Raw genomic sequence first — 22,546 nt, forward strand, 5'->3', positions numbered from 1 at the left:
TGTGCTATGGAGAGGGAAAGGTCTGTCGCTGAGCTTGGAAAGTGTTGCCCAGGTTTTTTCTGCATTTTGGATGTGGACTTGGACTCTTTTGACTTCTTTTTTCAGTCTTATAGTTTTTTGTATTCTGTGTTTTTCACCCAATCTTTCGTTTTTTTATGCAGGAAGGGGGATTTGGGGGTTGATGTGCCTGTTCCATTTTGTTCATATTTTTATGCAGAATGAGGGATTTGGGGATTGATTATCTTTTCTTTTCTTTCTTGGTTTCATGGCTACCCCGAGAAGAAGAATTTCAAGTTGTATACTTAGATAATAGATGAACCTTTGAACCTTTAAAGAGAGCTGTGGATCTGGAGTCACAAACAGGCCCAATCTGGGTTGGAACAGAAGACTCCTTTCCCTGAATGACATCAGTGAACCCATGATACATTGACAATCTAGTAGTTTCATGGACATTACCGATCCCAAAATTATTTATTTACTTGAAATATAATTCCACAGCAACTACACTCAGTGGCCACTTTATTAGGAACGTCCTGCATCTAATAAAGTGGTCACTGAGTGTATGCTCATGGTCATCTGCTGCTGTAGCCCAACCAACACCACTGTGTGGTTATTTGAGTTACCAGTCACCTTGAACTAATCTGGCTATTCTCATCTGACCTTTCTCATTAACAAGGTGTTTTCGCTCAGAGAACTGCCACTCACCTTATGATTTTTTTGTTTCTCGCATCATTCTTTGTAAACTCTATAGACTGTTGTGCATGAAAATCCCAAGAGATCAGAAGTTTTGAGATACTGAAATCATCCCACCTATGGTCAAAGTCACTTAGGTCACATTTCTTCCCCATTCTGATGTTTGGTCTGAACAACAACTGAACCTCTTGACCATGTCTACATGCTTTTATGCATTGAGTTGCTGCCTCATGATTGGTTGATTAGATTTTGCATTAACGAGCAGGGGTACAGGTGTACCTAATAAAGTGGCCACTGACTGTATGTTGGGATTCAAATCTTATCGCCCAGATAAATCATCCAGGTCTTTAGAAATTAGAACTTAGACATTACAGCAGGCTTCAAGTATCCATTTAGAAATCGGATGAAGTTCTCCACATGGAGTAAAGGGCCAACATAAAATGTGTCTTAACCCTCCTGGTCTCCACCTGTTAAATCTCTAACTTCTCCCAATTCTGATGAATTCATAAGGACATACAGCATAGAGAAAGGGCCTTCCACTCACCTAGTCTACACTGACCATCAGGCACCCATTGACACTAATCCTACGTATTTTATTCCCCAAGGATTCCACCCAAGTTCCTGCATAAGTGCTGTCACTCACCTACACACCAGAGGCAAAATACAGTACATCTTTGGGATGTAGGTGAAAATCAGACAACCCTGAGAAAACACACCAGGCTTTATTAGGAATTGTACAGACTGTATTCTGAGCAGATTTGAGCCCCTAAGAAAGACTGTGCTAGCATTGGAAGAGGTTCTTGAGAATGATCCCAGGAATGAAAGCGTTAACATATGAGGAGTGTTTACTGGCTCTGAGCCCACACTCCCTTAAGTTTAGAAGAATGAGAGGGGATCTCATTTAAACCTATCAAATAGTGAAAGACCTAGATAGGAGTGGGGGAGTCTAGGACCAGAAGGCACAGCCTCAGAATAGAAGGAGCTCCCTTTAGAACAGTGATGAGGAGGAATTTCTTTAGCCAGAGGGTGGTAAATCTATGGAATTTATTATCAGTCAGCTGTGGAGGCCAATTTATTGGGTATATTTAAAGCAGAGATTGATAGGTTCTTGATTAGTAAGGGTGTCAAAAGTTACGGGGAGAAAATACAAAATTCCCTAAAAGTGGCGTCACAAGTAGATAGGGTCGTAAAGAGAGCTTTTGGTACATTGGCCTTTATAAATCAAAGTATTGAGTATAAGAGTGCAGAGAAGGTTTACAAGGAGAAACTGAGTTACAGAGAAAGATTGAATAGGTTAGGACTTTATTCCCTGGAGTGTAGAAGAATGAGGTGAGATTTGATAGAGGTATATAAAATTATGAAGGGATAGATAGAGTGAATGCAAGCAAGCTTTTTCCACTGAGGCTAGGGGAGAAAAAAAACCAGAGGACATGGGTTAAGGGTGAAAAGGGAAAAGTTTAAAAGGAACATTGGGGGGGGGCTTCTTCACACTGACAGCGATGGGAGTGTGGAATGAGCTGCCAGATGAAGTGGTAAATGCGGGCTCATTTTTAACATTTAAGAAAAACGATGAGAGGTCTATGGAGGGATATGGTCCAGGTGCAGCTCAGTGGGACTAGGCAGAAAAATGGTTTGGCACAGCCAAGGGTCAAAAGGCCTGTTTCTGTGCTGTAATGTTCTATGGTTCTATGGAAGGTTGAGAGGGAAAATAAATCAGCCATGATGGAGTGGTGTAACAGACTTGATGGGCCGAAAAGCTTAATTTTGTTCTTGGGTCTTATAATCACAGGGAGAATGTGAAACCTGGTCCACAAAAGACTGGCAGCAGTTCTAATAATTGTATCGCCAAACAGTCCTTAAGCAGGCATAGCAACCTGCTTGCGTCACTTTACAGACATTACCCTACCTGCTGGGCATTTGTTGGAGGACAATGATGGCTTCCGTTCAAGATGATGCCTGTGTACAATGCTCCTTTGGTCGACATCGTCTGGATATATCATGAAACCATCTTTTTCACTTCTTTTATGTCTTTTACGGTTTTCATCTTGGATGTGATTCGGGACCTGTTAGAGCCTGTGATTTGCTGTTTGGAGATCATTTTGGTGTTCAGCACACTGCAGTCTCCAAAAGGATTCCAGTAGGCAGAGGCAGCGTGAGTGAAACTCGTGACAAGAAGACTGCAGTTTATTTGACCCCATTACGGCTTATTAAAGCTTCCATTGTTCGCCGATTAAAGCAACAAAGGCAATTGAAACATCAAGCGAGTGCAGAAGTTTGGAGATCGTTTGGGTGTTCCAACACTGCAGTCTCTGAGAGGATTCTAGGAAGCAGAGGCAGTGAGTGTAAACCTCATAGCTGGCAGGCTGCAGGATGGGACGCAAGCCATTGTTTGGCTCCATTTCGCCAATTACAGCTCCCATTTTTCACTGATTAAAGCAACAAGGGAGATAAAGCATCCAAGCAATTGCAGAGCATGAGCGCCAGCTGCTTGCATTTTGATCAGTTGCTCTGTACCACAGAAGGGAGAGCCTGCCACTGCGCTCAGTGTTACCCAGTTTTTTTCTGCATTTTGGATGTGGACTTCCGACTATAGACTCTATTTTTCAGTCTTATACTTTTTATATTGCTTTTTTTCACCTGATCTTGGGTTTTTTTTGTGTGAAAAGAAGGATTTGGGTTCACGTGCCTGATACAATTTTGTTCCATTTTTTTGTGCGGTTGGAGATTTGGGGGTTGATGTGCCTGATTCGTCTTTGTTTTTTTTTGTGCAGGGAGGGGGAATTTGGGGGTCAATGTGCCTGATCTGTTCTGTTTGCATTTTTTGCGCGGGTGTGAAGGGATTTGGGGGTTGATGTGCCTGTTCTGTTTCTGTTCAGTTTTTTTTTTGAGTGGGGAGGAGGGATTTGGGGGTTGATAATCGTGCTGCCTTTCTTTTCTTTCTTGGCTTCATGGCTACCCAAAGAATTGAAGAATTTCTGAGTTGTATACTTTGATAATAAATTAACCTTTGAACCTTTGATGGCTATCAAAGTTTGCAGCAGGATCTGGACCATCTGGAAAATAGGATGAAAAATGGCAGATGGAAGTTAATGCAGACAAGCGCAAGGTGTTACACTTTGGGAGGACAAACCAAGATAGGACTTACACGGTGAGTGATAGGGCACTGAGAACAGTAGAACAGAGGGATCTGGGAATATAGATCCATAATTCCTTGAAAGTGGCATCACAGAGACAGAAAGGGAGCTTTTGGTACAATGGCCTTCACAAATCAAAGTATTGATTTATACAAGAGTGTCAAAGCTTTAACCAACAACCGACTGGGAGATCAGAAGTTTGAGAGCAGGGAATTTCATGCAGGCTTGCTAACGGAGTAGAAAAAGGCAGCAACTCGAGGCAGTTTTTTTTGGAGTTTTGACCAATGACCAATTGCCATTTGGGATTGTTTAGCAGGAACAAATTAAAGAAAGGCGAGGGTAAGCACAGTCAAAGTGGATAGAGTTAGAGTGGAGATACTGAGGCTTTAGCTCTAAAAGGCTTCAGTCAGAGAACACAAAAAAGCTGTAGGTAGAGGTTCCCTCCCCACCCCCCCACCTTCTTTACATTTGATCAGTAGAGATACCAGGCTGAATGCTCCAGTTGCAGGATGTGGGGAGTCAGGGAGACCTCCAGTGTCCCTGACAACGACAACTGCAAGAAGTGTATTCAGCTGCAGCTTCTAATATTCCACAATAAGGAGTTGGAGCTGGAACTGGATGAACTCCCGATCATTCAGGAGGCTGACGGGGTGATAGACAGGACATATAGAGAGATAGTTGCACTCAAGGTGCAGGACACAGGGAACTAGATGACAGTCAGGAAGGGGAAAGGGGTTAAGGAGCCAGTGCAGAGTGCCCCTGTGAGCATTCCCCCTCCTCAACGACACGTATATCACTTTGGATACTGTCACGGGGGATGACCTAACAGAGGAAAGTCACAACATTCAGTTCCCTGGTATTGAGTGACTCAGAAAGGAAGGGGTGGGGATAGAAGAGGCACACTGTGGTGATAGCGAACTCGTTAGTTAGAGGAACAGAAAGGAGGTTCTATGGGCAAGAATAAGATTTCTGGATGGTATGCTGCCTCCCTGGTGTCAGGGTCTGGGATATCTCAGATTGAGTCCTCAGCATTTTGAAGTGGGAGGGTGAACAGCCAGTGGACGTGGTCCGTGTAGGTCCCAATGACATGGGTAGGATGAGTAACAAGGGTGTTCAGGGAGCTAGGTGCTAAGATAAAGGGCAGGACCTCCAGGGTTGTGATCTCAAAATTGCTACCTGTTCCATGTGCTAGCGAGGCTAGAACTAGGAAAATTTACAGTTTAATATGTGGCTAATGAGTTGATGTAGGAGGGAGGGTATAAGGATTTTTGGATCAGGGAAGGTGGGGCTTGTACAGAATGGATGGTATGCACCTGAACTGGAGGGGGACTAATATTGTAGTGACAATACATTTCAATGCAAGAAGTATCACTGGGAAGGCAGATTGGCTCAGGGATGGATCAACACCTGGAATTATGAGATTGTAGCCATTAGTGAGACTTGGTTGCAGGAGGGGCAGGACTGGCAGCTCAGTGTTCCGGGATTCCTTTGTTTTAGATGTGACAGTGCAGGAGGGATTAAAGGAGGAAGGGTGGCATTCAAGATAAGATAGTAAATTGGATTAGACATTGGCTTTGTGGGAGAAGTCAGACAGTGGTGGTAGAAAGCTGTCTCTCTGACTGGAGGCCTGTGACTAGTGGTGTGCTGGATCCTTTGCTGTTTGTCATCTATATCAATGACCTGGATGATAATGTGCTTAACTGGATCAGCAAATTTGCAGATGACACCAAGATTGGGGGTGTAGTGGACAGTGAAGAAGGCGATCATGACTTGCAGTGGGATGGGCAGAAAAATGGCAAATGGGATTTGCTGCAGACAAGTGAAGGTCTTGCACTTCGGTTGGACCAACCAGGTCTTACACAGTGAACAATGGGGCACTGAGGAGTGTGGTAGAACAAAGGAATCTCTGAATACAGAGACATAATTCATTGAAAGTAGAATCACAGATAGATAGGGTCATAAAGAAAGCCTTTGCTTCAGGAGATGGGATGTTATATTGAAGCTGTATAAGACATTGGCGAGCCCTTATTTGGAGTATCGTGTGCAGTTTTGGTCAACAACCAACAGGAAAGATGTAAACAAGGTTGAAAGAGTCCAGAGAAAATTTACTATGATGTTGCTGAGTCTGGAGGACCTGAGCTATAAGGAAAGATTGAATAGGTTAGGACTTTTTTCCCTGGAGCATAGGAGAATGAGGGGAGATTTAATGGAGGTATACAAAGTTATGAGTGGCATAGATAGGGTAAATGCAAGTGGGCTTTTTCCACAGAGGTTGGGGGAGACTAGAACTAGAGGTTATGGTGAAAGTTGAAATGTTTTAAGTTAATACGAGGGGGAACTTCTTCACTCAAAGGGTGGTGTGAGTGTGGAATGAGCTGCCAGCGGAAGTGGTGGATGTGGATTCAATTTCAACATTTAAGAGAAACAGAAGGGATATGGTCTGGGTGCAGGTCGATGGCACTAGGCAAATTAACAGTTTTGCATGGACTAGATGTTTCTGTGCTGTAGTGTTCAATGACTCTATGAAACACTGAAATGCCATAAGATATGGTATTTGAGTCCCAAATCAGAGGATTGTATTGGGAAGAGCCAGCAAGTGTCACAACACTTTCGGCAACAACATAACAACGCACCTCACTAACCATAACCCATATGTTTTTTGGAATCTGGGAGGAAACCCACACAGTCATGGTGAGAATGTACAAACTTCTTACAGACAGCAGCGGGAATTGAACCGTGTTACATTATCTGTTACAATACTACCATGCCACTTTAGATTAAATGAGACCAAGGAGGTTCATTTCTAACTCATTAAGGTGAAATGGATTACAAGGGAAGTTCTGCACTTCTCCTGTGAAACTTTAACTTACACTTTCTCTTCATTACTAATTACACTATGGTGAAACATCTGCTGTACACAATTCTATTGTGATCTGACACTCTATTTGATCATAGATGTACCAATGAAAGAACTAGTTAAAAGGTGCAGTAATATGATGCATCTGAAAACCAGAATAACTTGAAACAACATCAGTTTCTGAAGGAAAGAGATCATGGGATCAGTCTTGGGAATACACAGCTGTCCAAAGGCAAAGCTGTATCAACATTCAGAGGCATTCCGGCCAACATCACAGCACCTTCTGTAAAACTTGAGAGGGGATGAGCTTTTCTGTAAGACTCTGGGTGCATGGCCACCTTCATGTCAGTGGACAGTTGGAGCTTGGCAGTCTGTGGTGAGTACAACTCCAGCAAGGAGACACATCTCAGGAAGATTTTCTTGTGTCCAACATAGGCCCTCCCATCTGTGCTGGATGACAACTGCGGAAAGAAATCCAGTATGACTAAATGACAGAGATCACTCAACTGTTTCAGATTTACTATAATTCTCATAAAAACATCTTTGCAGTTTTTTATTCTCTCAAGGATAATGAACGCACCATTTAGTATAAGAGGCATAGAACGAGTGGAAACATTTTCCCCAGGTGGAAATGGCTCATACTAGGGGGCATAATTTTAAGGTGATTGGAAGAAAGTATAGGAAAGATATCAAAGGTGGGTTATTTTTAAACATACAGAGTGATGAGTGTCTGGAACGTATTGCCAGGGGTGGTGGTAGACCAGACACATTAGAGACATTTAAGAGACACTTAGATAAGCACATGGATGATAGAAAAATGATGGGGTATGTGGGGGGGAAGGTTAGATTGATCTTGCAGTAGGTTAAAGGGTCGGCACAACATTGTGAGCCACGGGCCTGTACTGTGCTGTATTATTCAGGTACTGTGCAGGTTAAGGAAATTATTACCCTTCAACCATCAGGCTCCTGAATCACTGAACACTGAACTGATTCCACAAGCTATGGACTCACTTTCAAGGACTCTACAACTCAGGTTCTCAGAATTTATTAATTATTTATTTATTGTTTTAAAAAATAAAAAAAAATAAAAATTGTTACTTGCAGTTTGTCTTGTTTTGCATATTGGCTATTTGTCGTCTTTGTAGTTTTTTAATGATTCTATTGTATTCCTTTGTTCTACTATGAATGTGCAAGAAAATGATGACATACTGTATACTACTACTCTGGTAATAAATTTACTTTGAACACTGTTGTATATTCTTTATTCTTCATTTGATATATCACACATGAATTGTACCACATCTGCAGTTAACTCCTATAAGCTAGCAGCTGGATTCACACTCTGGTCATTTTGGTGTTACCACAGGATCAGTGGAATGACGACTGACCATTGGGTCACCAAGCACTTTGAAACAGCCCACAGGAGGGGAGTATAAGTCATGACAAGACATAATTTTAAGGTGATTGGAGGGGGAGGATATCACGGGTGCTCTTTTCACATAGAAAGAGGAAGGTGCATGAAATGCATTGCTAGGGCTGGTGGTGGAGGTGCATAGTACATAGAACTCTACAGCACATTACAGGCCCTTCAGCCCATATTGTTGGGCTGACCACATAACCTACTCTAGAAATTGCCTAGAATTTTCCTACCACATAGCCCTCTGTTTTTCTAAGCTCCATGTGCCCATCTAAGAGTCTCTTAAAAGACCCTATCGTATCTGCCTCCACCACCACCAGCAGTGCATTCCACGCACTCACCACTCTGTGTGAAAAACTTACCCGACATCCCCCTTGCACCTACTTCTAAGCACCTTAAAACTGTGCCCTCTCGTGCTAGCCATTTCAGCCCTGGGAAAAAGCCTCTGGCTATCCACACGATCAATGCCTCTCATCATCTTATACACTTCTATCAGGTCACCTCTCATCCTCCATCGCTCCAAGGAGAAAAGGCCAAGTTTACTCAACCTATTCTCATAAGGCATGCTCCCCAATCCAGGTATTGAACTGAATCAACTCTGTTACTTACATCCTTCATATACATGAGGAGTAAAAATCTTTACATCTCTGAATATGCAATGTGCAATATTTAGTAATTTGCAGCAAATAGCATGTACAACAGGACAGTCAATATAACAGAAATACAATTGTATCAGCATGAATTAATCAGTCTGATGGCCTGGTGGAAGAAGCTGTCCCGGATCCTGTTGGTCCTGGCTTTTATGCTGCGGTACCCTTTCCTGGATGGTAGCAGCTGGAACAGTTTGTGGCCGGGGTGACTCGGGTCCCCAATGATCCTTTGGGCCCTTTTTACACACCTGTCTTTGTAAATGTCCTGACTATTAGGATGTTCACATCTACAGATGCGCTGGGCTGTCCACACCACGCTCTGCAGAGTCCTGTGATTGAGGGAGGTACTGTTCCCATATCAGGCAGTGATGCAGCCAGTCAGGATGCTGTCAATTGTGCCCCTGTAGAAAGTCCTTAGGATTTGGGGGCCCATACCAAACTTCCTCAACTGTCTGAGGTGAAAGAGCCTCAGACTCTGAGGCGAAAGATATATTAGGGACATTTAAGAAACTTTCGATAGGCACATAGATGATAGAGAAATGGAGGGTTATGTAGGAGAGGAAACTTTAAACTGCTCTTAGAGAAGGATAAAAGGTCGGCACCATATTGCGGGCCAAAGGGCCTGTACCGTGCTGTAATGTCCTATGTACTATAGGAGACATTTGTTAACCTTAGATTGGTTAATCCATTTAGGTGTGAAGGAGCAATGACAATAAACCTACTTCAAATAAAAACAACATAGTGGAAAAACTCTGCAGTTCAGGCAGTATTTGTGGAGACAGGAACAGTTAACTTTCCAGTCCTGATGAAGGGACTCAGCCTGAAACATTGACTGTTTACTCTTTTCCATAGTTGCTGCCTGGCCTGCTGAGTTCCTCCAGCATTTTGAGTGTGTTGCTTTGGATTTCCAGCATCTGCGGATTTTCTCGTGTTCATAACTCTTCAGGTAAATAGAGGAGGGAAGCAAGAGAGCTAAGGTGAGAGACCGGGATAGGGCAAAGGACAGGGGTGCACACATGACCAGAGAGCTGACAGCACAGGACTTGGCAGGCCGGTAAAGATGTTAGGAAGTCTAAAGAACAGAATGAGTAACAACTTTGGCAAGATGTCCAAAGGGTCTTTTGTACTCCCTACAATCTATTGGTTCCACATTCTCCTGATAAAGGCTTTCTCAATTTAAATGGGAGGCCTCCCACTCTCCACCAAATCTCCAAATTATTTTAACAGCCCACCTAACTAATGCAAACAATCTGAGATTAGACAATTGGCAGTTTACAAACACTCCACTTATAGACACACCTACATAGGAACTAGCTCCCATAATATTATTAAATTCAAAAGTCCAACATATAGTACGTTTGTTCATATCTGTAACAGAACTAATTTCCTCTCTCCACTTTTAATAATTGTACTATCACGTCAGTCTTATGTGCTTTAGATGCGTTCATTGCAAAAGTCAGTTATACAGCAGGGAAACAGACACTTTGGCCCAATTCAGACCACAAAGGGGCAGCGGTTACCACACCAGCAACCTGGGGTCAAGTCTGCTGCCAGAAGGAGTTTGCACGCTCTCCTTGCAACCACGTGGGTTTCTTCCCACAGTCTAAAGATGTACGGGTCAGTAGGTTAATTGGTCACATGGGTGTAACTGGGCTCGTTGGGCAAGAAAGGTTTGTGACTGTGCTGTATCTCTAAATCAAAATAAAAGATGTCCACCTAACTAGTCCTATTTGCCTACATTGGGCCCAAATCCCTCTAAATCTTTTCTGTCAGTGTACTTATCCAGATGACTTTTGCATGTTATTGTTACACCTACCTCAATCACTTCCTCTGGCAACTCATTCCATATACTCACCACCTCCTGTATGAAGAAGTTGCACCTTAGGTTCCTTTTAAATCTTTAACCTCCCACCTTAAACATATGCCCTCTCGTTTTTATTTCTCCTCCCCTGGTGAAAACAGCAGTACTGCAGAATGATGGGGATGCTGCCTGGCCTGTCGAGTTCCTCCAGCTTTTGCTTGTGTTGCTCGGATTTCCAGCAGTTACAGATTCTCTCGTTTGTGACTGGATTACTACTCTGCAGTCTCTTCCAGGGATGCCTACCCTGAAAAAGTTTAAATCTTCCCTTCGATTGGAATTCAGTGAAACCCTCTCTCACTACTCCCCCTCTGTGATCTCTGTGGCCCTCCTATAGTCCTGCCAAACGGTCTCAGCCTGAAACATCAACTGTACTCTTTTCCATAGATGTCGCCTGGCCTGCTGAGTTCCTCCAGCATTTTGTGTGTGTTATTAGGAATTTATTAGTGGTTATTCTTCTGGATCATTCCTGCCTCCTAGAGGTGGCAGTGAACAGCATAAGGGAGGAGGTAAGAAAAGATATCAGTCTTCCTACTGACCCATATCAACCCAGAACCCTTCACCCACTCCCCCACCCTCCCCCCCCAAAAACTTCCACGCAGGAGTGTCTGGGACCCCTAAACATGAGAGGGATGAGAACGGCAGACAGCAGGTCTGGGATTTTCTAGATCAGTTCTAGAAAACTACTTATCTTGTCAGTCAAATAGATGGTCCCAGTCCTACAAACTGCACTTAGCTGTCAGGGTAGATGTTTGTGTTCAAATGATTACAACCCTACCTAATCTTAAAACTCTCTAGCTGACAAACCTGCAGGAACAGTGGTTCCAACACAAGTTATTTACAAACTAAGTTGTTTTCAAAGATGTCCTAAAGAACTGACCAAGGCTAAGAGACCCGCCTCCGCAGACAGGCTATAGGCTATTGGCTCTGGCGATAAAATCTGACCTTTTAATTCGCAGCGTCGGTCATCGATTCCGGGCAGGATAAGTGACGTCCACGATGCCAATATCATAAAATTAATGCCTCTGGCATCAAAATCTTTAAACCCAGATCTGCAGTTCTATAGAAAATGGGTACTCCTGAAAAAAATAAACAATTCTAGGTTTATGTGGAATTCATTACCACACAACGACTGCGGGGGCTGTAATCGGGTATATTTAGAGGTTCATAAGTTCTTGATTATGCAGGGCATCAAAGGTGAGGGCAGGAGAATGGGGCTGAAAGGTAAAATAAATCAGCCAGGATCAAACGGCAGAACGGACGATGGGCCGAATGGCCTAATTCTGCTCCTATGTCTTATGGCCATTTAAAGTACTCCCTTTGCAATAACGTGGGATAGTGCAAGTGTTTAATTGCATCGTTCGCCAGTAATGTTAACGCCGCTACTGAAAATGATGTGTTTGATACAAACCTCGTGGCGAATGCAATGACGGCCATCTCCGGCCGACGCAGGAGCCAGCGCCTGCTACCCCGCATCTCCTCCAGTGCCGCTCCCATCTCCTACAGGACGTAGATAATGTAGGAGAGAATTACCAGACTGACGATGGCAAACAACATCAGCAGGAAGACGTCCAACATCGTGAACCGGCCGTAGCAGGATAGCGAGTGGAAAGGACACTGCGATGTACCGGCTTCTGATTCGGTAACTGGTGTAGGATTGGGCGGGCTGGGGAAGCGGAGACGCGCTAGAGAAAGTGAGACACCATGAGCATTCCAGGAGAAATGCATTTTACCATACTTGCATTTATATGGCGCCTCTCGGAATCGCTGAACAAACATCTCGAAGTGTTTTACAGCTAATAATTTTTGTGAAGTGCATTTATTGTTATAATGCAGTTAATTCGTGCGGAGCAAGCTGTCACGAACAGTGTCGTGTTTGTAACGTTGGTAACTGGATCAGTATTGTACTGAACTTATTTTTGAAGCAGGGTCTTTTGTAAGCATTAGTAAGTCGATTTCTTATTGTACCGAGCTGCAGTGGAAAAACTTGTTTTCGAGTCACGGAGCGCTACGGCGCAGAAACGGGCCCTTCGGCCCATCTAGTCCGTGCTGAATTGTTATTGTTACATACGCTTCATAGAGATCAATCCATTACAACAGTGCTTAGAGATATTACAAGGTAAAAAAAACATCAGAGTTAAGTGTAACATTTACAGTGAAAGGGCAGTGCAGGTAGCAGTAAGGTGTAAGGTCACAAAGAGGTAGATTGTGAGGTCAAGAGTCTATCTGTTGTATGAGCTAATTTTGATAGAAGTGTACAAGATGAAGTGGACAGTCAGAGTTTTTTTTTGCCCAGGACAAAAATGGCTATTACAATTATTAAGGTGATTGGAGGAAAGTATAAAGGGGATAATAGAGGTAGTTTTTTTTTTACACAAAGTATGGTGGGTGCGTGGAACCATAAGACATAGGAGCAGATTTAGGCCATTTGGCCCATTGAGTCTGCTCCAATATTTCATCATGGCTACTAAATTTCCCTCTCAGCCCCACTCTCCCGCCTACTCCCCATATCCCTTTATGCACTGCCAGGGGTGGTAGTAGATTGGGGACACTTATGAGACTCTTAGATAGGCAAGTGGATGATAGAAAAATGGAGGGGTAAGTAGGAGGGGAGGGTTAGATTAATCTTAGAGTAGGTTAAAGGACCAGCCCAACATTGTGGGCCGAGGGGCCTGTACTGTGCTGTAATGTTTTATGTTCTAAGAAATTTATTCAATAGACTTGCAGTCCTTGACCGTGGTGATACATGCTTTCAGACTTTTGTATCTTTTGCCCAATGAGAAAGGGGAGAAGAATGCACAGGATGGGAGGGGGTCTTTGATCATGTGAAAACAAAAGATTGTGTAGGTGCTGGAATTCTTGAGCAACACACACAAAATGCTGGAGAGACTCACTGGACAGGCTGCATCTATGGAGAGGAATAAACAGTCCTGATGAAGGGTCTCGCCCCACGATATCGACTGTTTATCCCCCCCTCCATAGATGTTGCCTGACCTGCTGCATTTTGTGTCCATTGTTTAGGAATAAGCCAGCAAGTGTATAACTGACCATAAGGGCTTCCACAGGAAATTTAGCTAAAGTAAACATTGGTCCATTAGAGGATGAGATTAGGGAATTAATTAACAGAAGCAAGGAAATGGCAGAGACTTTGAACAAATAAATGTATGCATTTTCACATGGTGTGATAAAAACATTCCAACAATACAATGAGAGGGTAACAGTACTAGGCAAAGTAGTAGGTCATAAACTAAGCTGCAATGAGAACACTGAGAAGCTACAATGTAATGTTAAACATCTGGAATTGGAATGCAAGATAGAAAGATATAATTTGGCAGGCAGAGTTTTAAAAATGCACCAAAACAAATGGTGGGAAATTGCAAACCTCTGGGATGTAAAGGGATTTGGCTGTCCTAAGGCATAATCAGAATCAGAATCAGGCTTATTATCACTATTTTTATTTACTTTTTATTCAGAGATACTGTACAGCATGGCAATAGGCCTTTCCTACCGAAAGAGCCTACACTACACAATTACACCCAAGTTGTCAATTAACCTACTAACTCATGTCTTTGAAGTGTGGGCATATGTCATGAAATTTGTTGTTTTGTGGCAGCAGTACAGTGCAAGATGTAAAATTTACTGTTTCAAACAAAACGAATATTCAGTGCAAAAGAAAAATTATGAGGATTCATAGACTATTCAGAAATGTGTCAACAGAGAAGAAGCTGTCCCCAAAATCACTGAGTACATGTCTTGAGGCTCCTGTTCCTCCTCCCTGATGGTGGTAATGAAAAGAGGGTGTTACCAGGCTGGTGAGGGTTCTTAATGATGACTGATGCCTTCTTGAGGCATCGCCTTTTGAAGATGTCCTCAAAGGTTGGGAGGTTGTGCCTGTGACAGCACTGGTGGCTGAGTCTACAACCCTCTGCGGCCACTTGAAATCCTGTGCATTGCAGCCCTCGTACTAGGAGGTGCTGCGACCAGTCAGAATGTTCTCCACCGTACAGCTGTAGACACTTGCCAGAGCCTTCAGTGATGTACCAAATCCCCTCAAAACTCATCATTAAGTATAACCTTCTTCATGATCGCATGATGTTGGGCCTCGTTTATAAATCAGGTTCAAGCAGTAAGCAGGAAAGCATAATGAACATTTTTGTTTATGGCATGTGGAACTAAATAAAGTGAGGGAGATTGTTTTCATTTACAGCTGGTACTGATAAAAATACCTCTGGAGTACTGTGCTCAGTATTGGTATTATTTAAGAACAGATTTTAATTTGCTGGAGACAATTTAGAGAAATTTTACTGGATTAATACTCGGAATGAGCAGCTTGTCTTAGTCTGAGAGGGCTTGGTGTGTAATGACTGAAATAATGAAGAATGACAAATGACTTGTTGAAATCTATAAGATCCAGAGCAGACTTCACAGACTAATAGTGAAGGAGCAAACACGAGGAAATCTGCAGATACTGGAAATTCAAACAACAACACACACAAAAAGACATGTTTTCCTTGTGACCTTGTAGGTTTCCCCCAGGTGCTCTGGTTTCCCCACACATCTCAATGGGCTGGTAGGTTAATTGGCCACTGCCTATGTGTAGCTGGGTGAAGTTGATGAGCACTTATAAAACTGAGGCTTTACAAGGCACTGGTCAGACCACACTTGGGAATATTGTGAGCAGTTTTGGGCCCCTCATCTAAGAAAGGATGTGCTGGTATTGGAGAGGGTCCAGAGGAAATTTACAAGATTTACATGATCCTGGGAATGAAAAGAGTTAATGTATCAGGAGCATTTGATGGCTCACTGGTGTTTAGAAGAATGGGGGGGGGGGGGGGGGGGAGAGAAATCTCATTAAAACATATCAAATATTGAAAGGCCTCGATAGAGTAGATGTGGAGAGCTTATTTCCAATACTGGAGGGATTCTAGGACCTGAGGATACAGCCTCAGAATAGAAGGACATCCCTTTATAACAGAGATGGGAAGGAATTTCTTTAGCCAGAGGGTGGTAAATCTATGGAATTTATTATCAGTCAATTGTGAAGGCCAATTCATTGGGTATATTTAAAGTAGAGATTGATAGATTCTTGATTAGTAAGGGTGTCAGTGGTTACGGGGAGAAGGCAGGGATAATATATCAGTCATGATGGAATGGCAGAGCAGACTCGATGGCCATATTATGTTTCTATGGGAGGGGGAACATTCACCCCAGTTTTCTGCCCTACACACCAATAACCATCAAAAATAGATTATTCAGCTGCAATCTCATTGCTACTTTCAAGGAAGATTTTTCAAAACAATCTACCAGAAAGACAAAATTAAATAAATAAAATTCACATTGGTTCTCATCTTTAAGTTTATTGACAATTTGTCATGTAAAGATCATGCCAAAAAATACATTTTTCCTAAAAACTGCAAGCATGGTAATGAAGAATTCAGAAGAGCCAAAACATGCTTCATTTGATTCACAGATGTGCAGTATTTTATGCAGATAGCAGCACCCATTTTTCCCTCCCCTTCTTAATTTCCAAACTAACAACTGCCTTTGAAACATACTCTTAAGTTTTATGATGGGCTATGCAAAAGGTCATTCAAATCAAGGGTAATTTCTCAACACAGGTTTACAAAAGACAACTGGAGGCCATTTGCTTCACTGAGGGAAGTCCACTGATTGTAAGATGCAACTTTCGTGTGGTTGGGGAAGTGGGTGCCGAGACAGACCTCTATTCGTCCACCCAAAGATGATCCAAAGGACTTCTCAGGAAAACAACACTTAGGGTCTCCCACCTATGGGATTAATTTGCCCAACACAACAGCATGTTTTGATGGAAAGGCAGCTTAGACATAATTGCTCCCTTTGTACAGAGTTGCACTTTAAATGAACAACTCAGAGACCTAAGTTAAGCTCAGGTGCTAACATTTCGCAGGTACACAGGGAAGCTCAATAGCATCCTTAGCAAAGCTAAGCTGAACTTGATAAAGCGCAACTTCAAAAAAACAAAAATTTCTAACCAATTAATTAGCAATTATAACTGCAGGTTTCAAATTAAACAGCATGCTAAGTTGAAGCAGTTAATGTACTGATTCCATGGAATGTTAAGTCATTAATATTGGCACGCAGTGTCTGCACGTTTGTGCTTGTATACAAATCTTAAGTGGTCCAGTAGTATTGGTACCTGAATTTTAACATCACAGCTAGTTAGATAAGGTTCCTGGCAATTTCACAAGAGAAGTCAATTCCAGAAAAATGGAAATATGAGATCATAATCCAATCACTGCAAAGCACAACTAAATATCAGTGTCTGGACCAGATTTGAGGCTAGTAGAATAAACACTGTTGCAATTCAGTAATTTATTGACTAAAGTACAGCTCTTTCATATTTATTCATTATAAACTGAAAATAAAACGTACACCACTTTGTGCCTTAAGAGGTTTTCAAAATATGCAGTCATTTTCTGTAGATGAGGAATGCTGGTAGATCCAGTCTTGGACTGGATTTAATAAATGTTGTGCCAATGACCAACAGGAATGGTTCAGTTAATTTCTATAATTCCAGTCACCACAGCCACTGTTTGAATTAATGACTTCTTGATGTTTAAGAAAGTGATTGTTGTTCCAAAGAACAGTCTGAACTTCTAAATGATCACTTAAATTGGAATAGTTAGCTAGGGACAGTTTTCATCACATGAGAAGGGACAAAGATTAGTAAAAAGGTCCCAGGCCAGTTCCTAAGAGCCACTCAATGCCCAGACAGCATTCTGCTGTTTGTACAACTTTATAGAAAAAAACAAAAAATCCTCAGGAATTTTTTTCCCCCAGCATTAGGCTGTTTCACATTAGTTTCAATATTATATTAAAAGTGAACACACTCAGAGTTTAGAAAGCCATGCAAATTAATCCCTGTAAAAGTCTTCCAGCTTTTCATCAAATTAAGTAGAGCTGTTAACTTAAGTCTTTGCAGGTTTCATTTCAATGACATAAAATGTTTATCCATTTTATGTACATTAGTTGGGTCTCATCTGCTTATGTGATTAAGCTTTGAAATAGTTCAAACCTAAAGGGAGAAGGAAGGCAGACAGCCACAAACTGTGCTTGACTGGGTTAAATATTCTTTTTACATGGATTTTACTGGAGTACTGATCTTATTATTAAATCTGAAATCTGCAGGGTATAGCGTTGCCAAACCAAAGCATGATTCCCACACCAACTCGTAATACTGGAATATATTACTTCCATATCTCCTTCCTCCAATTTTAAACCTGACCTTTGTTGCTCTAAACTGACTTCTGGCACAGAAGGATGGTCACTATTGTACGTTATTACAAGGACTGAAGGACTGTTACAGAAGGGGATGGCAATGGCTGCCTTATCCACCAGCCTCCCCTGGAGAGTGGCTGAAGTCCTGTGGCAAACCCTGAAACAACTAGGATCTGATGATACTGTTGAGGCGTGAATGGCTGCAGGAATCTCTCTACTCAGACCTGCATTTCCTCATATTGCTTAAAGAAAAAAAATGGCAAGATCATAAAACAATTTAATTGGACACAAAGGCTTGAGATTCCTGGGCAATGAGAACTGGGTATTGATTTTTGTGAACTATTTGACGAGAAATCTTACTGCCAGAGCCAAGTGATGTCACTGGGCTAACATCCAAAGAATGAAATGAGTAGAACTAAAGTGCCCTTGACTGCTCAGGCAATCCAATCCTCACACTAGTTTACCCAGCCAGCAACAGAACGATCCTGGATGTTGCAGCAACTTGCAAGGTAATAGTGACATTAAAGTCAGCATTTCCCTGTATTGATGAGGGCTGCCTGGACACATCTGACTATAGTAATCCAGAGACAAGAATTTCCTCTTCAGCATCTGCAAGGTGCAGTGGTCAGAGTGGCCAATTTAATCATTGGAGGAGTGAGGGGGGAGCAATCCAGAGCATTAAATGGCTTTGCAAAATAATTCTCTCTTATCCAATCTAGTTAAGCCAAAGAAAATTTGACTATATTCCAGCAACATGAAAAATAACAACAGAGAAAGCTATATTATGCATTTAGAATCACAATTTGAAATTTTTTTAAACCTAAATTTGTCATCAAATCATTGTTGGGATTCATACTGTAATTTTTTTATATAATACAGATAATCAAAGCATAAGCAGGCATCAATCTTGGCTCCATTACACTGCTTCCACGTAGTTCGCTGGGAGCATGCCAGTGTCCCCTGTTCTCTCCACGGTACCATACATCCACCCTTCGTCAATCTGCTGAACATCAATGATCAAGTCGCCATCTTGGAATGAGATCTCATCATCGTCAGCTGCCGAGTAGTCATACACAGCTCGGAATTTCTTCTGCAAAGCAATAAAAGAGAATACACACAAAATGCTGGAGGAACTAGCAGGCCAGGCAGCATCTTTGGAAAAGTGTAAATAGTCGACATTTTGGGCTGAGACCCTTCATTAGGACTGGAAAAGAAGGGAAGAAGTCAGAGTAAGAAGGTGGGGGGAGGGGTGAAGTAAGGAGCTGGGACGTCGACTGGTGAAAGAGATAAAGGGGTGGAGAAGGGGGAGTCTGATAGGAGAGGAGAGAAGGCCATGGAAGAAAGAAAAGGGGCATGAGCACCAGAGGGAGGTGTTTTTGTGGCGGACAGAGTATAGGTGCTCGGCGAAGTGGTCTCCCAATCTACATCAAGTCTCACTGATATACAGGAGGCCACACCAGCAGCACCAGATACAGTAGATGACCTCAACAGACACACAAGTAAAGTGTTGCCTCATCTGGAAGGACTGTTTGGGGCCCTGAATGGTTGTGAGGGTGGTGGTGTAGGGGCAAGTATAGCACTTGTTCCACTTGCAAGGATAAGTACCAGGAGGGAGATCAGTGGGGAGGGACAAATGGACAAGGGAGTCACGTAGGGAGCGATCCTTGTGGAAATCAGAAAGTGGGGAAGAGGGAAAGAAGTGCTTGGTGGTGGGATCCTGTTGGAGATGGCGGAAGTTCTGGAGAATTACATGCTAGATGTGGAGGCTTATGAGGTGGTAGGTGAGGACAAGAGGAACCCTATCCCTGGTGGGGTGGTGGGTGGATGGGATGAAAGCAGATGTGTGTGAAATGGAGGAGATGTGGGTGAGGGCAGTGTTGATGGTGGAGGAAGGGAAGCCCCTTTCTTTGAAGAAGGATGACATAGAAGAGAATAAGTGCAGGCAAGAGTGTCTCTCTGTGTGCCCCTCTCTCTGGGTGTACCCCCCTCCTGAATGTGTTCTCTCTCCCCCCATTCTACTTTGTCCCTTTCGCTCTCCGCTCTGGGGTCCCTCCCTCTCCTCCCCGTGGGTCCCTGCTGCATGGAAGTGTAGGCAGACGTAGAAAAAGAAATCTGCCATGGAGCCCATGTCCGATATCATTGAGCCATACAGCACAGAAACAGGCCTCTCAGCCCAACTGGTCCATGCTGACCAAGATACTATCCAAGCTGGTCCTATTTGTCCACTTTCTAAACCTTTCCAATCCATGTACTTGTCCAACTGTCCTTTAAAAGTTCTTATTACACCTGCCTCAACCATTTTCCCTGGCAGCTTATTTAAACTGCCTTGATGTTTAAAAAAAAGTTGCCTCTCAAGATCTCATTAAGTCTTTATTCTTTCTTGATTTCCCCAGTGCTGGGAAAAAGACTGAATGCATTCACTCTATTCATGCCCCTTGATTCCTTGAGATGTACAAGATCTCAAGTCCTCACCTGGCCAACCAACCCTATAACTCAATGCCTCAGTTACTGACAACATCCTTGTAAACCGTTTCTGCCCTCTTTCCAGTTTAATAATATCTTTCCTACAAGGCGACCAAAATGGTCACAATACTCCAAATGCAACCTCACCAGCTTCCTGTATAATGGTACTATAACTTCCCAATTTTAATGCTCACTGATGAAGGCCAGCATGTAAAAAGTCTTCTTCACCACCCTGTATACTTGTGACACCACTTTCAGGGAACCATGACCCTGAACTCCAACATCCCTCTTTGTTCTACAACAATATTAGTATAAATTAAAAACACAAGAGATTCTGAAGATGCTGGAAATCCAGAGCAACACGCACAAAATACTAGAAGAACTCAGCGGGTCAGGCAACATCTATGGGGAGGAATAGACAGTCAATATTTCAGGGCTGAGACCCTTCATCAGAACTGGAAAGGAAGGGGGAAGGAGGCAAAATAAGAAGGTGGAGGGAGGGGAAGAAGTACAAGCTAGAAGGTGATAGATGAAGCCAGGTGGGTGGGGAAGGGAGATGAAGTAATAAACTGAAAGGTGATCAATGGAAAGGGTAAAGGGCTGGAAAAGAAGGCATCTGATAGGGGAAGGTGGTAGGCAGGCGAGGAGAAGAAGTAAGAGGGGACCCAGAGTAGAGAATTGAAGAAGAGGGAAGGGGGGGTCATTTCCTCTACAGGGCTCTTCCCCAATCTTAATCTCCCTTCCCATCTGACATCATCCAGCCAATATCTTGGTCACACACTACTGAACACTTCACAGCTTTAAAACCACCCATTATAATACATCTGCTGTGTGTGATACTTAATGGCTCACAGTCTTCCAAAGTAGAAGACCCATTTAGTTCGGATTGATATCAATTTGAACAGGGAGTGTTAGAAGTTGAGGAGAATGTGATGTTGATTTCAAATGAAAATGAAAGGGAAGTAAAGGTAAAGTGTGGGGGGGGGGAGGAAGTTGGAACTGGTGCACCCAATCGTCAGTAAACACACTCAGCAAATCCAATGTTCCTCCATCACGGTGAGAGTCATTTTTAATGCAGTGATTGGATTAATTGTTTACCTGGATTTTCAAGAAAGCATTTGACCATTTACAAAATAAAGGTATACAAAATTATAAGGGGTACAGATAGGGTAAATGCAAGGAGGCTTTTTCCACTGAAGTTGGGTGAGACTAGAACTAGAGGTCATAGGTTAAGGGGAAAGGTGAAATGTTTAAAGGGAACTTCTTCACTCATAGGGTGGTGAGAGTGTGGAACGAGCTCCCAGAAGTAGTGATGGATGTGGGTTAGATTTCAACATTTAAGAGAAGTTTGGATAAGTACATAGATAGGAGGGTATGGAGGCTATGGTCCAGGTTTTAGTCAATGGGACTAAGCAAAATAACAGTTCAGCACAAACTAAATGGGCCAAAGTGCCTGGTTCTGTGCTGTAGTCATCTATGACCTCACATTTTTCCACATGATATTTCATCGGCCATGTCCTTGCCCATTCACCCGTATATGTCTCACAGTAGCTTCCTCTGCATCCTTGCCACAGCCCACATTCCCACTTGACCACGATGTCAAATAAGGTCCTGTCTGACCTTTGCATGCTTCACTGGTGACCCGGCCAACATTAATCCCACGACTAATCACTGGACAACAAAGATTTTGCTTCCTGAATACTTTTGGATGTACCTTGTGGATTTTGGGCTGCTGATCACGAAAATCACCTTGAAATTTCCCTATCACATGCCTTTTTTTTTTAATTGCCGATATTTGTTGTTTCAATTCATAATTCAAGTCAATTAAAACGATGTCCCGAATGCAAGCTGAAACGTTTTCTATCTTGTTCAGGCCTACCTGGGCATGGTTAGGCAGGGTGGATGCTGCATTTGCAGGGCAGGTCTTAGAAAGGCTATAAAAGCATCACGCACTCACCGTTCTATGCATTGCGTTTGCATGTATATCAGTTTGCGATCACATTGATGCGCATGCTCTAAGCACATAGCAGATTGTGTGTACTCAATATAACACAGTAATCGTATTTTCAAGAGCATTTGTGGTAGCAAAATGTCTTGCCAATGTTGCAACAGCCGCAGCACTTTCTGTTATATTTGTGGCGAGTATGCACTCAAATCTCAAGGATAGAGGATGACTCCTCTTATTAAGAAAGCTCACGAGCTGTACTTAGGGTGTAA

At 42.7% G+C, this 22,546-nt stretch overlaps 1 protein-coding gene across 3 annotated transcripts in view; it reads right to left on the reverse strand.

Moving 5' to 3' along the window:
* Positions 1–1,399: 1,399 nt before the first annotated feature.
* Positions 1,400–22,546, reverse strand: part of lasp1 (LIM and SH3 protein 1) — a 197,732-nt gene continuing 176,585 nt past the window's right edge. For 2 of the 3 annotated variants that reach the window (XM_073071751.1, XM_073071752.1), the window contains exon 7: positions 15,951–18,956. In XM_073071751.1, the coding sequence (XP_072927852.1) occupies positions 18,783–18,956 (174 nt within the window). In that variant the 3' untranslated portion in view covers positions 15,951–18,782. Of the gene's footprint in view, positions 7,146–11,554; positions 11,689–15,950; positions 18,957–22,546 lie in introns of those variants that run through there. The other variant, XR_012102071.1, reaches the window with a different exon arrangement.

This window comes from Hemitrygon akajei, chromosome 18 (genome assembly GCF_048418815.1).
Source record: "Hemitrygon akajei chromosome 18, sHemAka1.3, whole genome shotgun sequence".
Lineage (NCBI taxonomy): Eukaryota > Metazoa > Chordata > Chondrichthyes > Myliobatiformes > Dasyatidae > Hemitrygon > Hemitrygon akajei.